Source organism: Bufo gargarizans, chromosome 10 (genome assembly GCF_014858855.1).
Source record: "Bufo gargarizans isolate SCDJY-AF-19 chromosome 10, ASM1485885v1, whole genome shotgun sequence".
Classification (NCBI taxonomy): Eukaryota; Metazoa; Chordata; class Amphibia; order Anura; family Bufonidae; genus Bufo; species Bufo gargarizans.
Window position 1 is genome coordinate 42364476 of NC_058089.1, and position 21924 is coordinate 42386399.

General features: G+C 42.3%; 1 protein-coding gene across 2 annotated transcripts in view; it reads right to left on the reverse strand.

Moving 5' to 3' along the window:
- Positions 1–8504: 8504 nt before the first annotated feature.
- The window catches only part of LOC122920769, a 68218-nt gene continuing 54798 nt past the window's right edge, over positions 8505–21924 (reverse strand). For both annotated transcript variants that reach the window (XM_044270491.1, XM_044270493.1), the window contains 2 exons: positions 19062–19484; positions 8505–9954 (listed from right to left, as the gene is read on the reverse strand). In XM_044270491.1, coding sequence (XP_044126426.1) covers positions 9518–9954; positions 19062–19484 — 860 coding nt within the window. In that variant the 3' untranslated portion in view covers positions 8505–9517. The remainder of the gene's footprint in view (positions 9955–19061; positions 19485–21924) is intronic.

Below are 21924 nucleotides of genomic sequence, written 5' to 3' on the forward strand. Positions count from 1 at the left end.
CGCAAAGAATAGAACATGTCCTAATATTGTCCGCATTACAGACAAGGATAGGACTGTTCTATTAGGGGCCAGCTGTTCCGTTCCACAAAATACGGAATGCACAGGGACGTCATCCGACACAGCGCTGCAGCAGATAAGAAAATTTATATGATGATATCTAAACATGCCCTACATTGATATTCTAATTTCAGAAGTGGTGAAAGGTCCTCTTTAAAAGCCGTCCTGTCAAACCATCTATGCTATCATCTACTTGTGGGCAGCATAGGCTGAAGGGGTAGGCACTGGTCTCCCACGTAGTATTTGAACGATCGATTCAGTTTTGATTTCCAATAACAAGAAACATGTTCACACCAGGATTTATCAAACTGGTGATAAGGAAAACTAGCTCTGTAGCCCAAAGCAACCAATCAGACTCCACCTATCATTTTCCAAATCTCCCCTTATGTTCACACTTGGTATTTGGACAACTGCTCCCGTTTTCAATGCTATGAACAGCAGTGTTATCATTTGGTATGTGAACAGTCGGTCTAGTAATAAGAACCAGGTTCACACTTGGCATTTAGAACCAGGTGCAATTCATGAACCTTTCATCTAACAGTGCAATAATAGAGCTTTCAGTTTGTTATTCAATATATAATGTAGTTACTGACAAGAGGCACCTCCCATACTATTTGTAAGTTCTCCCACTATATATATATATATATATATATATATATATATTTTCCACACTAAGGGCTCATGCGCATGACCATATTTTCTTTCCGTGTCCTTTACGTTTTTTGCGGACTATATATGGAACCATTCATTTCCAATGGGTTCGTAAAAAAAAACAAAAAAACGGAAGGTACTCCGTATGCATTCCATGTCCATTCCAAAAAACAATGTCCTATTATTGTCCACATTACAGACAAGGATAGGACTGTTCTGTATTTTTTTTGCAGACCACATAATACATACGGTCGTGTGCATGAGGCTTAAGGCCTCTTTTACATTTCCATGTCCATTTGACATCTGTGAAAACAAATCGGTTTGCGTTTCATCTCCAAAGGATCCGTGTGTCATCCGTATTCCATGGACACTGCTAGGCTGATAATTTCCAAAGCATCTCCTTCCAGTGTTTAGTGAAAAATGGACCAAACACAGATGCCATCCATGTTGTGTCCATGTTTTTTTATGGACCTAAGTAGTACATGTCTCTGTGATTTTTTTTCACTGACCCACGGTCAGTAGAAAATATTGCCATGTGAACAGAAACATTACAATGATTGAGTGTGTGCGCTGTCTGTAGCACACAAGTTAGTGAAAAAACAAAATGTGAAGGAGACCTCAGGGTGCTGCAACATGGTGTCACGGACTCACAGCCGGGTGTCAGCACTTCCGGAGTCACATAGCATTATATGGATTTATGATGTTATGTAACCCTTAGAGGTTTGGAATGTACTGGATAACACTGCCATAATGCTGTCCGTGTTATCCAATACCTTCCAGAACTGCAAGGGTTACATAGCATCATAAATCAATATAATGTAATGCCACCCCGGCAGTGCTGGAAGGTCAGGCCGGGTTCTTGCGGGAATCCCGCTCCATGTGAGAGAGCGATGGTGCGACTAGACTACAGAAGTGCAGGACACCATCATGATTGATAAAGCTGTGTGCCTCTGCCTGACCTTTCTGTAACAGAACCGTACTTACATAAAGCTGTCACTATGAATCTGGTACAGCGTTCTGAATCATGATAATGCCCTGCGCTTTTGGAGACCAGACGATTCCTGCAAGGAACAGCTCGTATTAAAGAGCCCTAAAGATTAATGAACAAATTTCAAGACATGAAACATTGTACCAAACTCACTGCCGTAAGGACACGGATGCTGTCTGAAACGCGGAGGCATGGTTTGAAACGCTTTGTAACCACCTATGTGTTTTTTAAAATAAACCCCCGATTTACGGATTCAGAGACTATTTTTTAGTTTAGATTTCTACAGTCGTGGCCAAAAGTTTTGAGAATTACATAAATATTGAAAATTGGAAAAGTTGCTACTTAAGTTTTTATAATGGCAATTTGCATATACTCCAGAATGTTATGAAGAGTGATCAGATGAATTGCATAGTCCTTCTTTGCCATGAAAATTTACTTAATGCCAAAAACAACTTTCCACTGCATTTCATTGCTGTCATTAAAGGACCTGCTGAGATCATTTCTGCAATCGTCTTGTTAACTCAGGTGAGAATGTTGACGAGCACAAGGCTGGAGATCATTATGTCAGGCTGATTGGGTTAAAATGGCAGACTTGACCTGTTAAAAGGAGGGTGATGCTTGAAATCATTGTTCTTCCATTGTTAACCATGGTGACCTGCAAAGAAACGCGTGCAGCCATCATTGAGTTGCATAAAAATGGCTTCACAGGCAAGGATATTGTGGCTACTAAGATTGCACCTCAAACAACAATTTATAGGATCATCAAGAACTTCAAGGAAAGAGGTTCAATTCTTGTTAAGAAGGCTTCAGGGCGTCCAAGAAAGTCCAGCAAGCGCCAGGATCATCTCCTAAAGAGGATTCAGCTGCGGGATCGGAGTGCCACCAGTGCAGAGCTTGCTCAGGAATGGCAGCAGGCAGGTGTGAGTGCATCTGCACGCACAGTGAGGCGAAGACTTTTGGAAGATGGCCTGGTGTCAAGAAGGACAGCAAAGAAGCCACTTCTCCAATAAAAACATCAGGGACAGATTGGTCTTCTGCAGAAAATATGGTGAATGGACTGCTGAGGACTGGGGCAAAGTCATATTCTCTGATGAAGCCTCTTTCCGATTGTTTGGGGCATCAAGAAAAAGGCTTGTGCGGAGAAGAAAAGGTGAGTGCTACCATCAGTCCTGTGTCATGTCAACAGTAAAGCATCCTGAGACCATTCATGTGTGGGGTTGCTTCTCATCCAAGGGAGTGGGCTCACTCACAATTTTGCCCAAAAACACAGCCTTGAATAAAGAATGGTACCAAAACACCCTCCAACAACAACAACTTCTTCTAACAATCCAACAACAGTTTGGTGAAGAACAATGCATTTTCCAGCACGATGGAGCACCGTGCCATAAGGCAAAAGTGATAACCAAGTCGCTCGGGAACCAAAACGTTGACATTTTTGGTCCTTGGCCTGGAAACTCCCCAGATCTTAATCCCATTGAGAACTTGTGGTCAATCCTCAAGCGGCGGGTGGACAAACAAAAACCCACTAATTCTGACAAACTTCAAGAAGTGATTATGAAAGAATGGGTTGCTATCAGTCAGGAATTGGCCCAGAAGTTGATTGAGAGCATGCCCAGTCGAATTGCAGAGGTCCTGAAAAAGAAGGGCCAACACTGCCTCTTTGCATAAATGTCATGTAATTGTCGATAAAAGCCTTTGAAACGTATGAAGTGCATGTAATTATATTTCACTACATCACAGAAACAACTGAAACTAAGATCTAAAAGTAGTTTAGCAGCAAACTTTGTGAAAACAAATATTTGTGTCATTCTCAAAACTTTTGGCCACAACTGTACATTTACAAGCAAAGTCTGCACAGCACAGCTCCTGGGACCAGAAGGAAGAGGGAGCAGACTACAAACCTTTATCCATACACGCTGATCTCCAGGTTATATAATTTTCAATAATTCAGTATTTTCATATTAAAAAAAAGCTATTTCAATTCTGCCAGGACTCAGAAGCTTGCGAGTCCTTCTTCCCCCATCAACAATGATTGACAGCTTTCCTTATGCGAGTTTATATAGAGTGCTGTCAATTATTGTGGGTGGGGGAATAAGGACTCACAGGCCTGAAAAAACTGATTGAAAACAATATACCCCCAATCTTCCTCTATATGACATGTAGCTCTCTAATAAGAGTAACACAGGAGATCTGCTATAATCTACCTGTAGGAGTCGCTGGTGGCTCCTTGTGTCTCCCAACTGTACCATGACAAATGCTTAAAAAAGCTAAAGTGTTGGGTAAAATCCAGATTCCATCAGAAACTTGACTTGTCTCTCGCTCATATACAGTACAGACCAAAAGTTTGGACACACCTTCTCATTCAAAGAGTTTTCTTTATTTTCATGACTATGAAAATTGTAGATTCACACTGAAGGCAGCAAAATTATGAATTAACACATGTGGAATTATATACATAACAAAAAAGTGTGAAACAACTGAAAATATGTCATATTCTAGGTTCTTCAAAGTAGCCACCTTTTGCTTTGATTACTGCTTTGCACACTCTTGATGAGCTTCAAGAGGTAGTCACCTGAAATGGTTTTCACTTCACAGGTGTGCCCTGTCAGGTTTAATAAGTAGGATTTCTTGCCTTATAAATGGGGTTGGGACCATCAGTTGCGTTGTGGAGAAGTCAGGTGGATACACAGCTGATAGTCCTACTGAATAGACTGTTAGAACTTGTTTTATGGCAAGAAAAAAAGCAGCTAAGAAATACGAGTGGCCATCATTACTTTAAGAAATGAAGGTCAGTCAGTCTGAAAAATTGGGAAAACTTTGAAAGTGTCCCCAAGTGCAGTCACAAAAACCATAAAGCGCTACAAAGAAACTGGCTCAATGCGGACCGCCCCAGGAAAGGAAGACCAAGAGTCACCTCTGCTGCGGAGGATAAGTTCATCCGAGTCACCAGCCTCAGAAATCGCAGGTTAACAGCAGCTCAGATTAGAGACCAGGTCGATGCCACACAGAGTTCTAGCAGCAGACACATCTCTAGAACAACTGTTAAGAGGAGACTGTGTGAATCAGGCCTTCATGGTAGAATATTTGCTAGGAAACCACTGCTAAGGACAGGCAACAAGCAGAAGAGACTTGTTTGGGCTAAAGAACACAAGGAATGGACATTAACCCAATGGAAATCTGTGCTTTGATCTGATGAGTCCAAATTTGAGATCTTTGGTTCCAACCACCGTGTCTTTGTGCGACGCAGAAAAGGTGAACGGATGGACTCTACATGCCTGGTTCCCACCGTGAAGCATGGAGGAGGAGGTTTGATGGTGTGGGGGTGCTTTGCTGGTGACACTGTTGGGGATTTATTCAAAATTGAAGGCATACTGAACCAGCATGGCTACCACAGCATCTTGCAGCAGCATGATATTCCATCCGGTTTGCGTTTAGTTGGACCATCATTTATTTTTCAACAGGACAATGACCCCAAACACACCTCCAGGCTGTGTAAGGGCTATTTGACCATTAAGGAGAGTGATGGGGTGCTGCGCCAGATGACCTGGCCACCACAGTCACCGGACCTGAACCCAATCGAGATGGTTTGGGGTGAGCTGGTCCGCAGAGTGAAGGCAAAAGGGCCAACAAGTGCTAAGCATCTCTGGGAACTCCTTCAAGAATGTTGGAAGACCATTTCAGGTGACTACCTCTTGAAGCTCATCAAGAGAATGCCAAGAGTGTGCAAAGCAGTTATCAAAGCAAAAGGTGGCTACTTTGAAGAACCTAGAATATGAAATTTTCAGTTGTTTCACACTTTTTTGTTATGTATATAATTCCACATGTGTTAATTCATAGTTTTGATGCCTTCAGAGTGAATCTACAATTTTCATAGTCATGAAAAGAAAGAAAACTCTTTGAATGAGAAGGTGTGTCCAAACTTTTGGTCTGTACTGTATGTCTATGGCCAGCTTCAGGCTTTCTTTACACTACTGTATGAATGGTCACGTAAGTTTTATATGCTTTGTCCCAGCAGAATGTGAGCATGTTTTTGTTACAAAGTGTTCCCCCGACTAAAAGGATTCCTGCTGACAAATCACACATGCTTGACTGTCAATCATAACTGCTAATGCAGTGCCTAAAAGGTACCTAATGATTGGTCTAAAGTTGAGCAAAATGAACTATTTCAACCAAAACACTAATTCGTCGGGTGAAATTTAACTAAGAACGATTGTCTGCTGTTTTTGAAATTGTGTTGTGTTGTGTGAAGGGGGTGCTGTGTGAATCGCCCATCTGGATTTCAGATAAGCCTTTGATGTAGTGCCACAAACAGCTGATTAGTTAGTGAAAATTGGGTTTAATCTCTGGACAGTTCGGTGGATTTGTGGTTGCAGTTCAATATTTCCAACTAGAACTAAACATTAGTGAAGAGGGAAATCTCTGAGTAGCCCATTGGCAGTTCTATGTTAGCCAGGACTTAGGGAGACAAGGATATAGGGGTTCTGATGCAGTTAGGTCTCCTTCAGCATGTTTTAGATTGTGTTACTGTCAATGATTTAGTTTATATTAAAAAAATAAATATATTATATTATATTATATTATATATATATATATATATATATACATACATACATACATACATACACATATGCAAATTATCTTCCAGAGGGACTGCCCCTTACGCAGTTAGAGCCCAGCCACGCTACTTCCCCCGAAGCCCAGCACCGCCCCACATCCAAAAATGCCCTCCTTTCAGCCCCGTCACTGCTCAGAAGCACCATAATCCCGCGCATGCGCACAGACACATGCATTCCCTGAAGTTGCTGCCAGCACAGGGAAAGAAGACCGAGCAGGATTACGGCGCTTCTGGGCAGTGACGTTGGGGCCGAAAGCAGGGCATTTTTGGATGTGGGGCGGTGCTGGGCTCCAACGGCGTTAGGGACATCTATACTATAGATGTAACCGCCAGGTGCATTACACACATATAGGGGGAATGGATTATACCTTCTGCGCCATTAGTCTGATGTGTCAGTAGCACCCTTTTGAGCATGTCCCATTTCAGCAAAAATGTGGTACTTCTGGGTGTTAAAAAAAAAAAAAAAAAGTAGGTGCGCCCAATGTGTTTCAAATGATTATAGTTGATGGCACTCCTTATGTAGCTGTTGGTGTTCAGTGGGAATAATCAATTTGAAATAGGAAGTAACCATGGCACTTGTTCAGATGAAAGATAATTCATTTATTTATTGTCCATCCCAAAGTGATCTTTTGAATAATGGCCAACGTTTCGGTCCACTAGGACCTTGTTCACGGCCTTATCGTTGTGGATCAGAAGATTGAGTCCCCCCCTGACATTTCCTGATCCACAACGATAAGGCTGTGAACAAGGTCCTAGTGGACCGAAACGTTGGCCATTATTCAAAAGATCACTTTGGGATGGACAATAAATAAATGAATTATCTTTCATCATCTGAACGAGTGCCGTGGTTACTTCCTATGCCCAATGTGTTTAAGCACATTTATTATAATTTACACCAGAAAGGCGTGACATATTAGAGAGAACAGCTTCCCGGAGGGTAATCCTGATCTCCGCCAGACCCCATTATGGTTAATAAGGACAGCAGGTATTCTGGTACCGCCCGGCAATGCCGGATCCAGAGCGCTTCCTGCCAGATCTCATACCGCAGGGATGCTCAACCTGCAGCCCTCCAGCTGCTGCAAAACTACAATGCCCTAATAGCTGTAGGCTGTCCAGGCATGCTTGGAATTGTAGTTTTGCAACAGCTGGAGGGCCACAGGTTGGGCATACCTGTCTTACCGCATATGTAAAACTAGCCTTAGATGGTGTAGATTTCAGTTCTGCGGCATGGACTGCCACTCTTAATAAATTTCCCCCAGGATGCTGGGAGGGTACTTTGAGCCTTGAGCAGTTTCTATATGCTCCAAAATTGTCACAAAATTTATTCAACCAATGACTGGTGTAAAGTTAGCCAACCAATTGGCTGCACCAGAGTCTCATTCGGTGTGAAGCACTGTGATAAATGTGGTGTGAATTCACACTGTCTAAATACTAAACAGGATTAGTAAATCTGCCTTATCGAGTCTCTCCTTTAGGGCACATTGTAATTCACTCACTCACATTGAAGCACCAGGTGAAGCATTGTACATCATGTTATACAGCAAATCTGGGTCTTGCAGGGCACCGGGCAGTCCCTTGAAATGTTGTACTAAGGGTATGTGGAATAACTGCTACCGAATTACAAAGTGAATATGACAAAGAGATATGACAAAATGTAATCCAGATGCTGCCGATTTTCACCCTTTGTACTGCACAGTGTGAAAAACGCAGCAAAGGGAATTTGGCGTTAATTGCTGAAAACCTGTACCCTAGAGAATAACTTATTGAATATTTTTTTATCCGTGGGTGTTCAGACTAAATACAAGGATGATAGGGTTTCATCACTCTATAGGCCGAGTCCTTTTCCCACCCATACACAGGTCCCCAGGGTGAGCCAAAAATGTATGGTAAAACATCTGAGAAACTAATAAGCAAAAGGACATCGTATTCATCCTATAGATCAGTGTTTCCCAACTAGTGTGCCTACAGCTGTTGCAAAACTACAACTCCCAGCATGCCTGGACAGCCTTTGGATGTGCGGGCATGCTGGGTGTTCTCGTTTTGCAACAGCTGGAGGCACACTGGTTGGGAAACACTGCTATAGATAACCCCCAGGTTCTGCACAGTTGCATGTAACGACCTCTGTCATCTCAAGAAGCGGTGACATCCAACGGCGTTAACTGCAGCAAACTTGCACGAGAAAAAGTCACATACTGCATGAGGGAGCCAGCTTTATCTGCAACATACAATTATCACAGTTTATTTCATAGAGCATCATCATTTTCATATTTATAAGCAAAAAAAAGAAGGAAAATTGATGAATGGGTCCCCAGAGAAGCTGCCAAATTGTGTTTCAGTATGAAATGTAACATCGGAAATGCTTTCCTATAAATGAAAGCCAAACTGAGGCAGATTAGAAAAAGAAAATAGTTCAGGTTAGGAATTAGAACAAGTCCTCTTTGAAGCCACGTTTCTGGTGCATTCAACAGTAATGACCCCAGATGCTCAAGTGCTTACCAGAAAAATATCCAACTGCGGACCAGCAGTACGAGCGCTGTCATACTATACAATTGAGACAAATTATGTATGTGCATCAGCATTGCTGAAAAGCCAGTAGGGTTCATTATGTCTGAGAAGATGCATAAAATGCCTGCACTGTATTTTCCAAGAAACAGTCCATTGGGAAACAATTAAAATCTTCTTTACTGCAGCATACTTCTAGCAACAGAGGGTAACATGTATTTGGGGGAGAGGGCAATTCGTTTGGTGAGATTAAAGCATTTACGGTAGGTAAATATATATATATATTAAAAAAAAAAAAAAAAAAAAAGGGCATTGCTCACCATGCATTTTACCCTATGGAGAAATATGTAATGGACCATGATTTCACAGTCACGTGGCAATATGATGAAAAGCCACAAACATGTAAAGTACAGAATGCATAGTTACAGCCTGCTCATACAGGGGCATTTAGACAAAACATACTTCTGGAAACAACTAAAGGATGCACGGTCACTGAAGCGAGAGAAGAATTATGGGATATTCCAATCCTAATCACCAATGCCAGTTCTGAATGGGTAGTAAATCCTCTACCGTCTATGAAATAATGGGCTAAAGACTGTAAATTGGGCATAAAAATAACATCTTAATGTGCAAAGACTACACATTACGCCAAGTCAAAGGTGGTGGTTATTTCTTTACACTTTATGGTATGAATATTGGGGTCTTCACGACTCCTCCATAGCAGTGGACTTTCGCTTGCGTCCTTTTGCTTCCTCTTGGGGTTGAGTTTTAAAGCACTCCTCAGAATGAATATAATGTAGAGCCATTTCACTGTAGGCCTCCAAGATCCTCTGACGTTCTTCAGCTGTGAAATCTAAGGAGTAAGGGTGCACCTGGACTATGTGGCGCTTGATCGTGCTGACTTTCAGGGTGGCTAATGTCCCACCACATACCATGCAGATGAGACCTTGACGACGACAGTCATAATCCATCATGAACTCTGTGCGCCAGCGGACCTGGTAATTGCGCTTTGCACTATTGCATGGGGGTGGCAAGCTAGGGGTAGATTTAGGAGTCTTGGAGAAGGTTGGTAGAATGACTTCAGGATGCGGACTGCTGGCTGCAACACTTGATCCATTTGTTTCCGAGGTGCTCGAGTCTTCTGTGTTATAGAAAAGAATAAAAAGCCCAATCAGGATATTACAGTTTAGAAATGATAAAGTGGTATAAAACCAAAAAAATGCTTTATGTATAAAAGCAAAGTCTGGGAGTGTAAATCTGACTTCAGAAGATCTAGAATGATATCCAAAGGAAATTACAAAAAGGTATACCCACTCTTGGACACTGTTGCCACAACAGAGTGCCAATGACTGACTAAAAGCTGCATTAAAGGGGCTGTCTCACTTCATCAAGTGGCATTTATAATGTAGAGAAAGTTAATATAAGGCACTTACTAATGTATTGTTCTCATCTATAATGACTCCTTTGCTGGCTTGACCCCTTTTTCTCTTACATTATACACTGCTCTTATCCAGCAGTTAGGACCACCCTGAAATCCACCAGTGGTGGCTGTGCTTGCACAATATAGGGTATAAAAAGCTGTCTGAAACCATGATAGTGTGCAAGCCCGGCCACCTCTGATGGATTGCAGTGTGGTCATAACCCCTGCATACAAGCAGTGTATAATGTGATGGAAAAAGTAATCTAGCCAGCAAAGGAAGCAATATGGACAATCACAATACATTAGTAAGTGCCTTGTATTAATGTTACATAATTACATAGTTAATACGGTTGAAAAAATACATAAAGTCCATCAAGCAGGGGACGCGAATCCCAGAAAGAAATGAGACTCCGATTTCTACACGTTTTCATAAGCATTAATGTCATTTACTTTTAAGAATTAATCTAAACCCTTTTAAAACGTTCCACTGTTCCTGCTGTGACCACGTCCTGAGGAAGTCTATTCCACAGATTCACAGTTCTTACAGTAAAGAAGCTTTGACGCTTCCGGAGACTGAACCTTTTCTTCTCCAGTCGGCGGCAGTGCCGCCTTGTCTTTTGAGGGCATTTTACATGGAACAGCTTTTCACCTTATTTTTTGTATGGCCCATTTATATATTTGTATAGGGTACTCATGTCCCCCCTTAGAAGTCTCTTCTCAAGACTAAATAAATTCAATTATTTTAATATTTTTTCATAACTAAGACCCTCCATGCCCCTTATCAGTTTAGTCGCTCTCCTCTATACTTTTTCCAGCTGCAGAGCATCCTTTCTATGGACTGGTGCCCAGAACTGAACTGCATATTCCAGATGAGGCCGCACAAATGCTTTGTAAAGTGGAAATATTACATCCCTGCCCGCAAGTCCATGGCTCATTTAATGCATGACAGTATCCTGGTGGCCTTAGAAGCAGCTAATTGACATTGTGCGCTGTAATTTAATCTACCATCAACAAGGACACCCAAATGCTTCTCTGTAAGTGACTCTCCCAGTGTTACATCCCCTAGGGCAGTGATAGGCAAACTGCAGCTCTCCAGCTGTTGCAAAACTACAACTCCCACCATGCCCTACTGTAGGCAGCCTTTGCATTCTGGGAGTTGTAGTTCTGCAACAGCTGGAGAGCCGCAGTATGCCTATCACTGCTCTAGGACATATGAAGCACAGAGATTATTACTACCAAGATGCATAACTTTACATTTATCAATATTAAACCTCATTTGCCAAGTTGATGCCCAATCACTCAGAATATTCAAGTCAGCTTGTAGTTTATGGACATCTTGCATAGACTGCACAGTACTACATAGCTTAGTGTCATCTGCAAAAATAGAAATGGTGCTATTAATCCCGTCCTCGATTTCATTAATAAATAAATTAAATAATAAAGGACCCAGCACTGAACCTTGGGGTACACCACTTATAACCCAGGACCATTCTGAATAGGAATCATTGACAACTGTGCACACGGTCCTTTAGCCAGTTTTCAATCCAATTACAAACTGTACTTTCCAAGCCTATAGACCAGGGATGTCAAACTCGTGGCCCTCCAGCTGTTGCAAAACTACAACTCCCATCATGCCTGGGCATACTACAGCTATCAGGGAATGATGGGAGTTGTAGTTTTGCAACATCTGGAGGGCCATGAGTTTGACATCCATGCTATAGACCTTAATTTACCTATTAAACGTCTATAAGGGACACTATCAAAAACCTTTGCAAAATCCAGAAGCACTACATCCACAGCCGCCCCTCTGTCCAGGCTACTACTCGCCTCCTCATAAAAACATATCAGGTTAGTCTGACAACTCCTGTCCTTGGTAAACCCATGCTGGTTATTACTTATAATATTATTTATAGTCATATACTCCTGTATATAGTCCCTTAAGAGTCCTTCAAACATTTTCCCCACAACAGAGGTTAAACTAACTGGTCTATAATTACCTGTGAAAGACCTAGATTCTTCTTTGAATATGGGCACCACATTTGCCTTGCACCAATCACTTGGCACTGTACCAGTACCTAGAGTATCTTTAAAAATTATCAACAGGGGCACAGCAATGCCTGAACTCTGAACTGAGCTCTGTAAACACTCCTGGGTGTAATCCATCTGGACCCGAAGCCTTGTTCACATTTACCTTATTTAACTTGTCTTGGACCATATCTACAGTTAGCTAACTGAGTATATTACTGGATGTACTAACAGTCCCAGCACCACAGATATCAGCTCCTTTTGTATATACAGAGCTAAAAAAAAACAAAAAACATTTAGTAAATTTAGTAGCCTTTTTCTCATCTTCAGTGACTAAATCCCCTTTACCATTATTTAGGGAACCTACCTGGTCAGACCTTGGATTTTTAGCATTTATATATTTAAATAAGTTTTGGGGATTTGTTTTGCTCTCTTTTGCCATCTGCTGTCCGTTTTGTATTTTTGCTAATTTTTGTAATCTTCAAACGCTCCAGCTAACCCCTCAGATTTGCATTTTTAAATGTCCTTTTTTTTGTCATTTATTGCCCTTTTTACAGTATGGGGGGTTTAATTTTAGCTGTTTATACTTGTCACCTAAAGTAATACATTTTTAGTGCAATTACTCAATGTGGATTTAAAGCTCTCCCATTCATCCTCAGTATAAGGGCTCATTCAGACGGCAGTATGCTAGCCGCAAAAATGCGGATCCGTTTTTTTGCGGATTAGATGTTGACCCATTCACTTCTATGGGGCCCTTTTCTATTCCACAGTTCCGCAAAACAAATGAAACATGTCCTATACTTGTCCTTGAAAATCAGGAAATGGCCCCATTGAAGTCTATGGGTGTGCAAAAATACTGAATGCTATCAGTTTTTTTGCAGATCCGCAAAAAAAAACAAAAAAAACAGATAGCATTCTGTATTTTTGCAGACAGCATACTGTCTGAATGAGCCCTTATTATGTGACAGTAGCTGCTCCCAGTCTATGCCCTGAAATGATGCCCTCAAACCAGGGAAATTAGCTTTTTTTAAATTCAGTATTTTCGCTCTGCCTGACAGAGTTTGCTTCTGATAGTTTAGGGGGAATATAATTATATTGTGGTCACTATTACCTATTGTTTCTCAAACAGTAACATTTCCAGCAAGCTCTGCATCATTAGAAATTACCAGATCTAACAGAGCATCGCCCCTAGTGGGAGCTCCTACAAACTGTCCCATAAAGTGGTCCTGAAGCAAGTTGAGGAATCTTCTCCCCTTTGCGGTTGAGGCAGAATCATGACCCCAGTCAATGTCTGTGAAGTTTAAATCTCTCATTATGACCACTGTACCAGCTAGTGCTGCCCGCTCTATTTGGTTATACAGTTGAGCTTCTAGCTCTTCTGTGATGTTAGGGGGTCTATAGATTACACCAAGTGTTTTTTCAGTGTTTATATCCCTTTGAACTTCCACCCATAAGGTTTCCACATCCTCACCCACAATTGGCTCTTTCACACTTATCTTCAGATCACTCCTCACATATAGGCACACACCACCACCTTTTCTATTGACCCCATCTTTCCTAAATAGTGTAAAAGCCTCAATATTAACAGCAAAGTCATGCGAAGAATCCAACCATGTCTCAGCCACATCAACTACATCATGTGTTCTTCTAGTACCATCGCCTCCAGCTCCCCCATTTTGCTAGCTAGACTTCTGGCATTTGTGAAAATAGCTTTTAAATTACTATCACCTGTAAAGTGAATATCTGGGATTTTTGGGTTACCTTGGTTGATGTTTGTATGTAACAGGTTCTTGTTATCAGCAGTTCTATTTTTCATCAGTGTATAGTTCTGCCCAGTCTTCTCCCTACTTTCCTCACTAACCCCAGACCCCACTAAATCCCTAATGTCCCCTCCTATATCCCACTCTCTATCTACACCATCTACCCCCTTATTAGTATGACCCCCCCCCCCCCCATATCCTAGTTTAAAAGCTCCTCCAGCCATCTAACCATGTTGTCCACATGATAAATGCCATTTGCCTAAGTGAGACAACCCCTTTAACCACTTCAGCCCCGCTAGGTGAAACCCCCTTCATGACCAGAGCACTTTTTACACTTCGGCACGACACTCCTTTCACCGTTTATCGCTCGGTCATGCAACTTACCACCCAAATGAATTTTACCTCCTTTTCTTCTCACTAATAGAGCTTTCATTTGGTGGTATTTTATTGCTGCTGACATTTTTACTTTTTTTGTTATTAATCAAAATGTAACAATTTTTTTGCAAAAAAATGACATTTTTCACTTTCAGCTGTAAAATTTTGCAAAAAAAAAAACACGACATCCATATATAAATTTTTCGCCAAATTTATTGTTCTACATGTCTTTGATAAAAAAAAAAATGTTTGGGCAAAAAAATAAATGGTTTGGGTAAAAGTTATAGCATTTACAAACTATGGTACAAAAATGTGAATTTCCGCTTTTTGAAACAGCTCTGACTTTCTGAGCACCTGTCATGTTTCCTGAGGTTCTACAATGCCCAGACAGTAGAAAAACCCCACAAATGACCCCATTTCAGAAAGTAGACACCCTAAGGTATTCGCTGATGGGCATAGTGAGTTCATAGAACTTTTTATTTTTTGTCACAGGTTAGCGGAAAATGATGATTTATTTTTTTTTCTTTTTTTTTCTTACAAAGTCTCATATTCCACTAACTTGCGACAAAAAATAAAAAATTCTAGGAACTCACCATGCCCCTCAAAGAATACCTTGGGGTGTCTTCTTTCCAAAATGGGCTCACTTGTGGGGTAGTTATACTGCCCTGGCAATTTAGGGGCCCAAATGTGTGAGAAGAACTTTGCAATCAAAATGTGTAAAAAATGACCGGTGAAATCCAAAAGGTGCACTTTGGAATATGTGCCCCTTTGCCCACCTTGGCAGCAAAAAAGTGTCACACATCTGGTATCGCCGTACTCAGGAGAAGTTGGGCAATGTGTTTTGGGGTGTCATTTTACATATACCCATGCTGGGTGAGAAAAATATCTTGGTCAAATGCCAACTTTGTATAAAAAAAAATGGGAAAAGTTGTCTTTTGCCAAGATATTTCTCTCACCCAGCATGGGTATATGTAAAATGACCCCCCAAAACACATTGCCCAACTTCTCCTGAGTACGGCGATACCAGATGTGTCACACTTTTTTGCTGCCAAGGTGGGCAAAGGGTCACATATTCCAAAGTGCACCTTTCGGATTTTGCAGGGCATTTTTTACACATTTTGATTGCAAAGTTCTTCTCACACATTTGGGCCCCTAAATTGCCAGGGCAGTATAACTACGCCACAAGTGACCCCATTTTGGAAAGAAGACACCCCAAGGTATTCCGTGAGGGGCATGGCGAGTTCCTAGAATTTTTTATTTTGTCGCAAGTTAGTGGAATATGAGACACTGTAAGGAAAAAAGAAAAAAAAAAGAAAAATCATCATTTTCCGCTAACTTGTGACAAAAAATAAAAAATTCTAGGAACTCGCCGTGCCCCTCACGGAATACCTTGGGGTGTCTTCTTTCCAAAATGGGGTCACTTGTGGCGTAGTTATACTGCCCTGGCAATTTAGGGGCCCAAATGTGTAAGAAGTACCTTGCAATCAAAATGTGTAAAAAATGGCCTGCGAAATCCGAAAGGTGCACTTTGGAATATGTGCCCCTTTGCCCACCTTGGCTGCAAAAAAGTGTCACACAGGAGACGCCTTACTCAGGAGAAGTTGGGCAATGTGTTTTGGGGGGTCATTTTACATATACCCATGCTGGGTGAGAGAAATATCTTGGCAAAAGACAACTTTTCCCATTTTTTTATACAAAGTTGGCATTTGACCAAGATATTTTTCTCACCCAGCATGGGTATATGTAAAATGACACCCCAAAACACATTCCCCAACTTCTCCTGAGTACGGCGGTACCACATGTGTGACACTTTTTTGCAGCCTAGATGCGCAAAGGGGCCCAAATTCCTTTTAGGAGGGCATTTTTAGACATTTGGATCCCAGACTTCTTCTCACACTTTCGGGCCCCTAAAAAGCCAGGGCAGTATAAATACCCCACATGTGACCCCCACTTTGGAAAGAAGACACCCCAAGGTATTCAATGAGGGGCATGGCGAGTTCCTAGAATTTTTTTTTTTTTTTGCATAAGTTAGCGGATATTGATATTTTTTTGTTTTTTTCTCACAAAGTCTCACTTTCCGCTAACTTAGGACAAAAATTTCAATCTTTCATGGACTCAATATGACCCTCACGGAATACCTTGGGGTGTCTTCTTTCCGAAATGGGGTCACATGTGGGGTATTTATACTGCCCTGGCTTTTTAGGGGCCCTAAAGCGTGAGAAGAAGTCTGGAATATAAATGTCTAAAAATGTTTACGCATTTGGATTCCGTGAGGGGTATGGTGCGTCCATGTGAGATTTTATTTTTTGACACAAGTTAGTAGAATATGAGACTTTGTAAGAAAAAACAAAAACAAACAAAAAATTTCCGCTAACTTGTGCCAAAAAAAATGTCTGAATGGAGCCTTACCAGGGGGGGGGTGTTCAATGACAGGGGGGTGATCACCCATATAGACTCCCTGATCACCCCCCTGTCACTGATCACCCCCCCTGTAAGGCTCCATTCAGACATCCGCATGATTTTTACGGATCCATGGATCGGATCCGCAAAACACATGCGGACGTCTGAATGGAGCCTTACAGGGGGGGTGATCATTGACAGGGGGGTGATCACCCCCTGTCATTGATAACCCCCCTGTAAGGCTCCATTCAGACGTCCGCATGTGTTTTGTGGATCCGATCCATGTATCCATGGATCCGTAAAAAATCATGCGGATGTCTGAATGGAGCCTTACAGGGGGGGTTATCAATGACAGGGGGGTGATCAGGGAGTGTATATGGGTGATCACCCCCTGTAAGGCTCCATTCAGACGTCCGCATGTGTTTTGCGGATCCGATCCATGGATCCGTAAAAATCATGCGGACGTCTGAATGGAGCCTTACAGGGGGGTGATCAATGACAGGGGGTGATCAGGGAGTGTATATGGGTGATCACCCGCCTGTCATTGATCACCCCCCTGTAAGGCTCCATTCAGACGTCCGTATGCTTTTTGCGGATCCGATCCATGTATCCGTGGATCCGTAAAAATCATACGGACGTCTGAACGGAGCCTGACAGGGGGGTGATCAATGACAGGGCGGTGATCAATGACAGGGGGGTGATCAGGAAGTTTATATGGGGTGATCATGGGTTTATAAGGGGTTAATAAGTGACCGAGAGGGGGGGGGGGGGGGGGGGGGGGGGTGTAGTGTAGTGTGGTGTTTGGTGCGACTGTACTGAGCTACCTGAGTCCTCTGGTGGTCGATCCTAACAAAAGGGACCACCAGAGGACCAGGTAGGAGGTATATTAGACGCTGTTATGAAAACAGCGTCTAATATACCTGTTAGGGGTTAAAAAATTCGGATCTCCAGCCTGCCAGCGAGCGATCGCCGCTGGCAGGCTGGAGATCCACTCGCTTACCTTCCGTTCCTGTGAGCGCGCGCGCCTGTGTGCGCGCGTTCACAGGAAATCCCGGCCCTCGCGAGATGACGCGTATATGCGTGACTCTGCGCAGGGCTGCCACCTCCGGACCGCACATCTGCGTTAGGCGGTCCGGAGGTGGTTAAAGAGGAGAACATGCCTGGTGTAATAGCTACATGCATTCCCCATGTGATAACAATTCTGGGGCACCTATTGTTATGGTTCTATTTTGTGCCATTACTTTATTATTCCTGCTAGAAGTTATGAATGAATTGCAAGCAGACTGTAGTAAGGGTACAGAGGGGTGGTAACCACTTGGGGTTGTGTCCCTGCACAGTCTGACTCTATCCAATCAGTGCTGCCATTGTCAGACTGTGCAGGTACACCCCCCTCCCCCTCAAACTGGTTACCACCTCTCTGTACCCTTACTGCAGACGGTTAGCAATTAATTCATATAAAATAAAAAGATATGACGATACGTAGGTTTTGGTAAATAATTGCTCTCCTGCAAAGTAACTTAAAACATTAAAGCGACTTTCCTGTTCAAGAGAAAAAAAAATTACATTAACTGGGGAACAAGCAGAACACACAAGGCTAAAGTACACGACCATGGTTTCTGTCCGCCTATGATCCGCATCTGTATTTCTGTTGCGAAGCACCCGCAAAAAAATAGAACATGTCATAAGACAGTTTTATAGAGGGCAGGGTGCTTTTTGCAGAAAGCACACGGGCGGTAAAAAACGGCTACGGCTGTGTGCGGTAAAAAACGGCTACGAGCCCTTACCTAGTACCTTCCTTTTCATCTGCAGATCCACCAATTTCTGGTCTTCTATTCTGTCATCCAATATAGACACGTCTTCTCAGACTACCTTTTCCTGCTTGCCCACCCATCCATCCATCCATTTTGGATGACAGGAGAGAAGCCTCGGAATTGATGGATCTGCAGCTGAACAGAACACACATTTAGGCCCCGCAAAATCTCCTTCGTACTTCTGACAATAGATCTTCATTCGGTTTTACAAAATTCCATAATTTCAGTGAGTGTACAGGATTTTTTTATTTAATTTTTTTAATGGTCAAAACAGGAAGGAGAATTTTGGATTCTGCTGGATTACCAGACAGAAATGCACTGTAGAGGAGTTCAGGTGACAGTGGAGCAAAAGTGGTATGGTGCAAACAAGCGGACCTGAAAATTGGACAAGTACTGTAAGCAGTTATGTACATAAATGACCTATAAATAATCCAGAAAAGTTCCACAGTCATCTTACCATTTATTTCAAAGCAGATTTCATCCTCGTTGTGCTGCTGTCCTGCTTCTTTTTTGCCAGCAGTCATTTTTTGCTCCCACTCTTCCATAACGACAGCCTTCTCCTGATCACTCAGGTACGTCGTGTCCGGGTGCTTCTGCTGGATGTGCATCTTCACTGTACTGATTTTTGGATTCATCAATGTTGCACCACACACCATACAGATTAATCCATCCTTTGCTGGAGTGTAGTCCATTAAGAACTCTAGCTTCCAGCGGTCATGTTGATATTTACGAGGGTCCTTTACTTTACCTTGAAGTCTTCCAAATGCAAACTCCCAAGAAGCACCTTTACCTTCTGGTAGTACACCAGACCAGATAGGCTCTTCCTCCTCAGGTTCTACAGGGTCACAATCTGGTGCTTTCACAATACTCAAGCCTGGATCTGAAATGATAGAAATGAAGAACAGGTGAAATACCTATAAGCAAACTTAAGAGGTTGTCATATCAAGGTACCTCAATTTCAGAGAAAAATTAAAGGGAATCCGTCATCATTTTTCTGCTGCCCTTAATTGTAAATCTTAACATCTCCAGCACATGCCAATAAGTCCTCTAGGGCTGCAACGATTAATCAACTTTATCGATAATATTCGATAACAGGATTCGTTGTCGACGAATCCAGTTATCGAATAATCGCAGATTCGGTGACAACACGGGCGGTTTACTTTAAATCAGCGCATCTTCATTTTACCTTACAATGAAGCTCCAGTAACAGGCAGAGCGGACGCGGCGTAACGTCACTTACTCACGTGACACGTCTGCTCTGCCTCCTTCATTCATAAAGTGGGCGGAGCAGGCGAGTCACGTGAGTAAGTGACGTTACGCCGCCGCCCGCTCTGCCTGTTACCTGAGCTTCATTGTAGGGTGATAAAGATGTGCTGAGTAAAAGTTACTGCCAGAATAGTCTGCTGTGAGCAGCGCGGCCGGGGCTGTTATGGGGAGGGGGGCATGTGCACTGTTATGGGAGGGGGATCTGTGGATGACACAGAGCATAAGATGCTCTATAGTGCCATCCACAGATCCCCCTCCTCATAACAGTGCAATCCACAGATCCCCCATAATAGTTTCATCCACAATTTGTTTTAATATGGCCTTTGAACATAATTTTTAAAGTAAAATCCTATAAACCTCTTTGTTTTGTAATTTTGGTGTTTTTTCCTGATTAATCGATTAAATTAACGACAACTAATCGATTATTCAAATAATCGTTAGCTGCAGCCCTAGAGTCCTCATATTCATGAGCTCACGGCTCTCCCCGCCCACCTGCCTCTGACCGCTTTTTTATCCATATGAATCAGGAGCAGGTGCGCGGGCAAAGCCAGGAGCTCATAAATATGGGGGCTCGATCGATCATACGCTCGAGCTGTTTGGCACAAGATTATAGCAAAATGGCTGGATCAATTAACGAACGTGACCCAGCATTTTACTAAGGAGATCACTGGTCACAGATTCCCTTTAATCATAAAATGAATGGATACCATGTAAGACACATGGATTGCTGAAGTCAGCCACACAAAGAGCCGTCAAGGCTCACAGAAGAGAGTTTCCCTGTTGCAAGCTATGTAACTCCTCACCGGACAGAAGGCTGATCACTATATTGGCAGGAGATTTACCAGTGTTAAAATCAGTTTTATGGCACTAAAGTGGCAAACTATGGTGCTTATTTGTGCCTTTACCCACTAAAGTGGTCCGAAAAGTAGCTGAGGCTTAGGGCTCATTCACATGAACGTGTGCTGCTCGTTGCCGTATTGCGGTCCCCATTTGCGGATCCACAATACACGGGCACCGTTCCGTGCTCAATCCATGCTGTATTTTTTTGCAGAACAGACGGATCGCGGACCCATTCAAGTGAATGGATCTGCGATCACCATGCGGCTGGGTCACGGTCGTTGCCCGGTCCACAGCACGGGCTTCACACAGTCGTGTGAACAAGCCCTTAGTAAAAGGGACCATTGCTGATCAGCTGTTTGGGAAGGCAGAGGATAGAAAAACTGCTTTAACCCCTTAAGGACCCAGCTATTTTTAACCTTAAGGACCAGGCCATTTTTAGCAAATCTGACCAGTGTCCCTTTATGTGGTAATAACTTTAAAACGCTATCAATTATCCAGGCCATTCTAAGACTGCTTTCTCGTCACATATTGTACTTCATGACAGTGGTAAAATAAAGTTAAAAAATTTCATTTTTATTTATAAAAAAAAAAAAATACCAAAAATGTAAAAAAAAAATATGGAAATTAGAAATTTCCCAATTTCAATTTCTCTACTTTTATAATAGTAATAACTCCCAAAATAGTTATTACTTTACATTCCCCAAATGTCTACTTCATTTTGGGAATGCCATTTTAATTTTTGGGGACATTAGAAGGCTTAGAACCAAATCTTGAAATTTTTCAGAAAATTTCCAAAACCCACTTTTTAAAGAGAACCTGTCACCGGGATTTTGTGTGTAGAGCTGAGGACATGGGTTACTAGATGGCCGCTAGCACATCCACAATACCCAGTCCCTATAGCTCTGTGTGCTTTTATTGTGTAATAAAAAAAAAAACTATTTGATACATATGCAAATTAACCTGAGATCTCAGGGACAGGACTCATCTCAGGTTAATTTGCATATGTATCAAATAGGTTTTTTCTTACACAATAAAAGCACACAGAGCTATTAGGGACTGGTATTGTGGATGTGCTAGCGGCAATCTAGCAACCCATGCCATCAGCCCTATACCCAAAATCCTGGTGACAGGTTCCCTTTAAGGACCAGTTCAGGTCTGAAGTCACTTTGTGAGGCTTACACAATAGAAACCACCCAAAAATTACCCCATTTTAG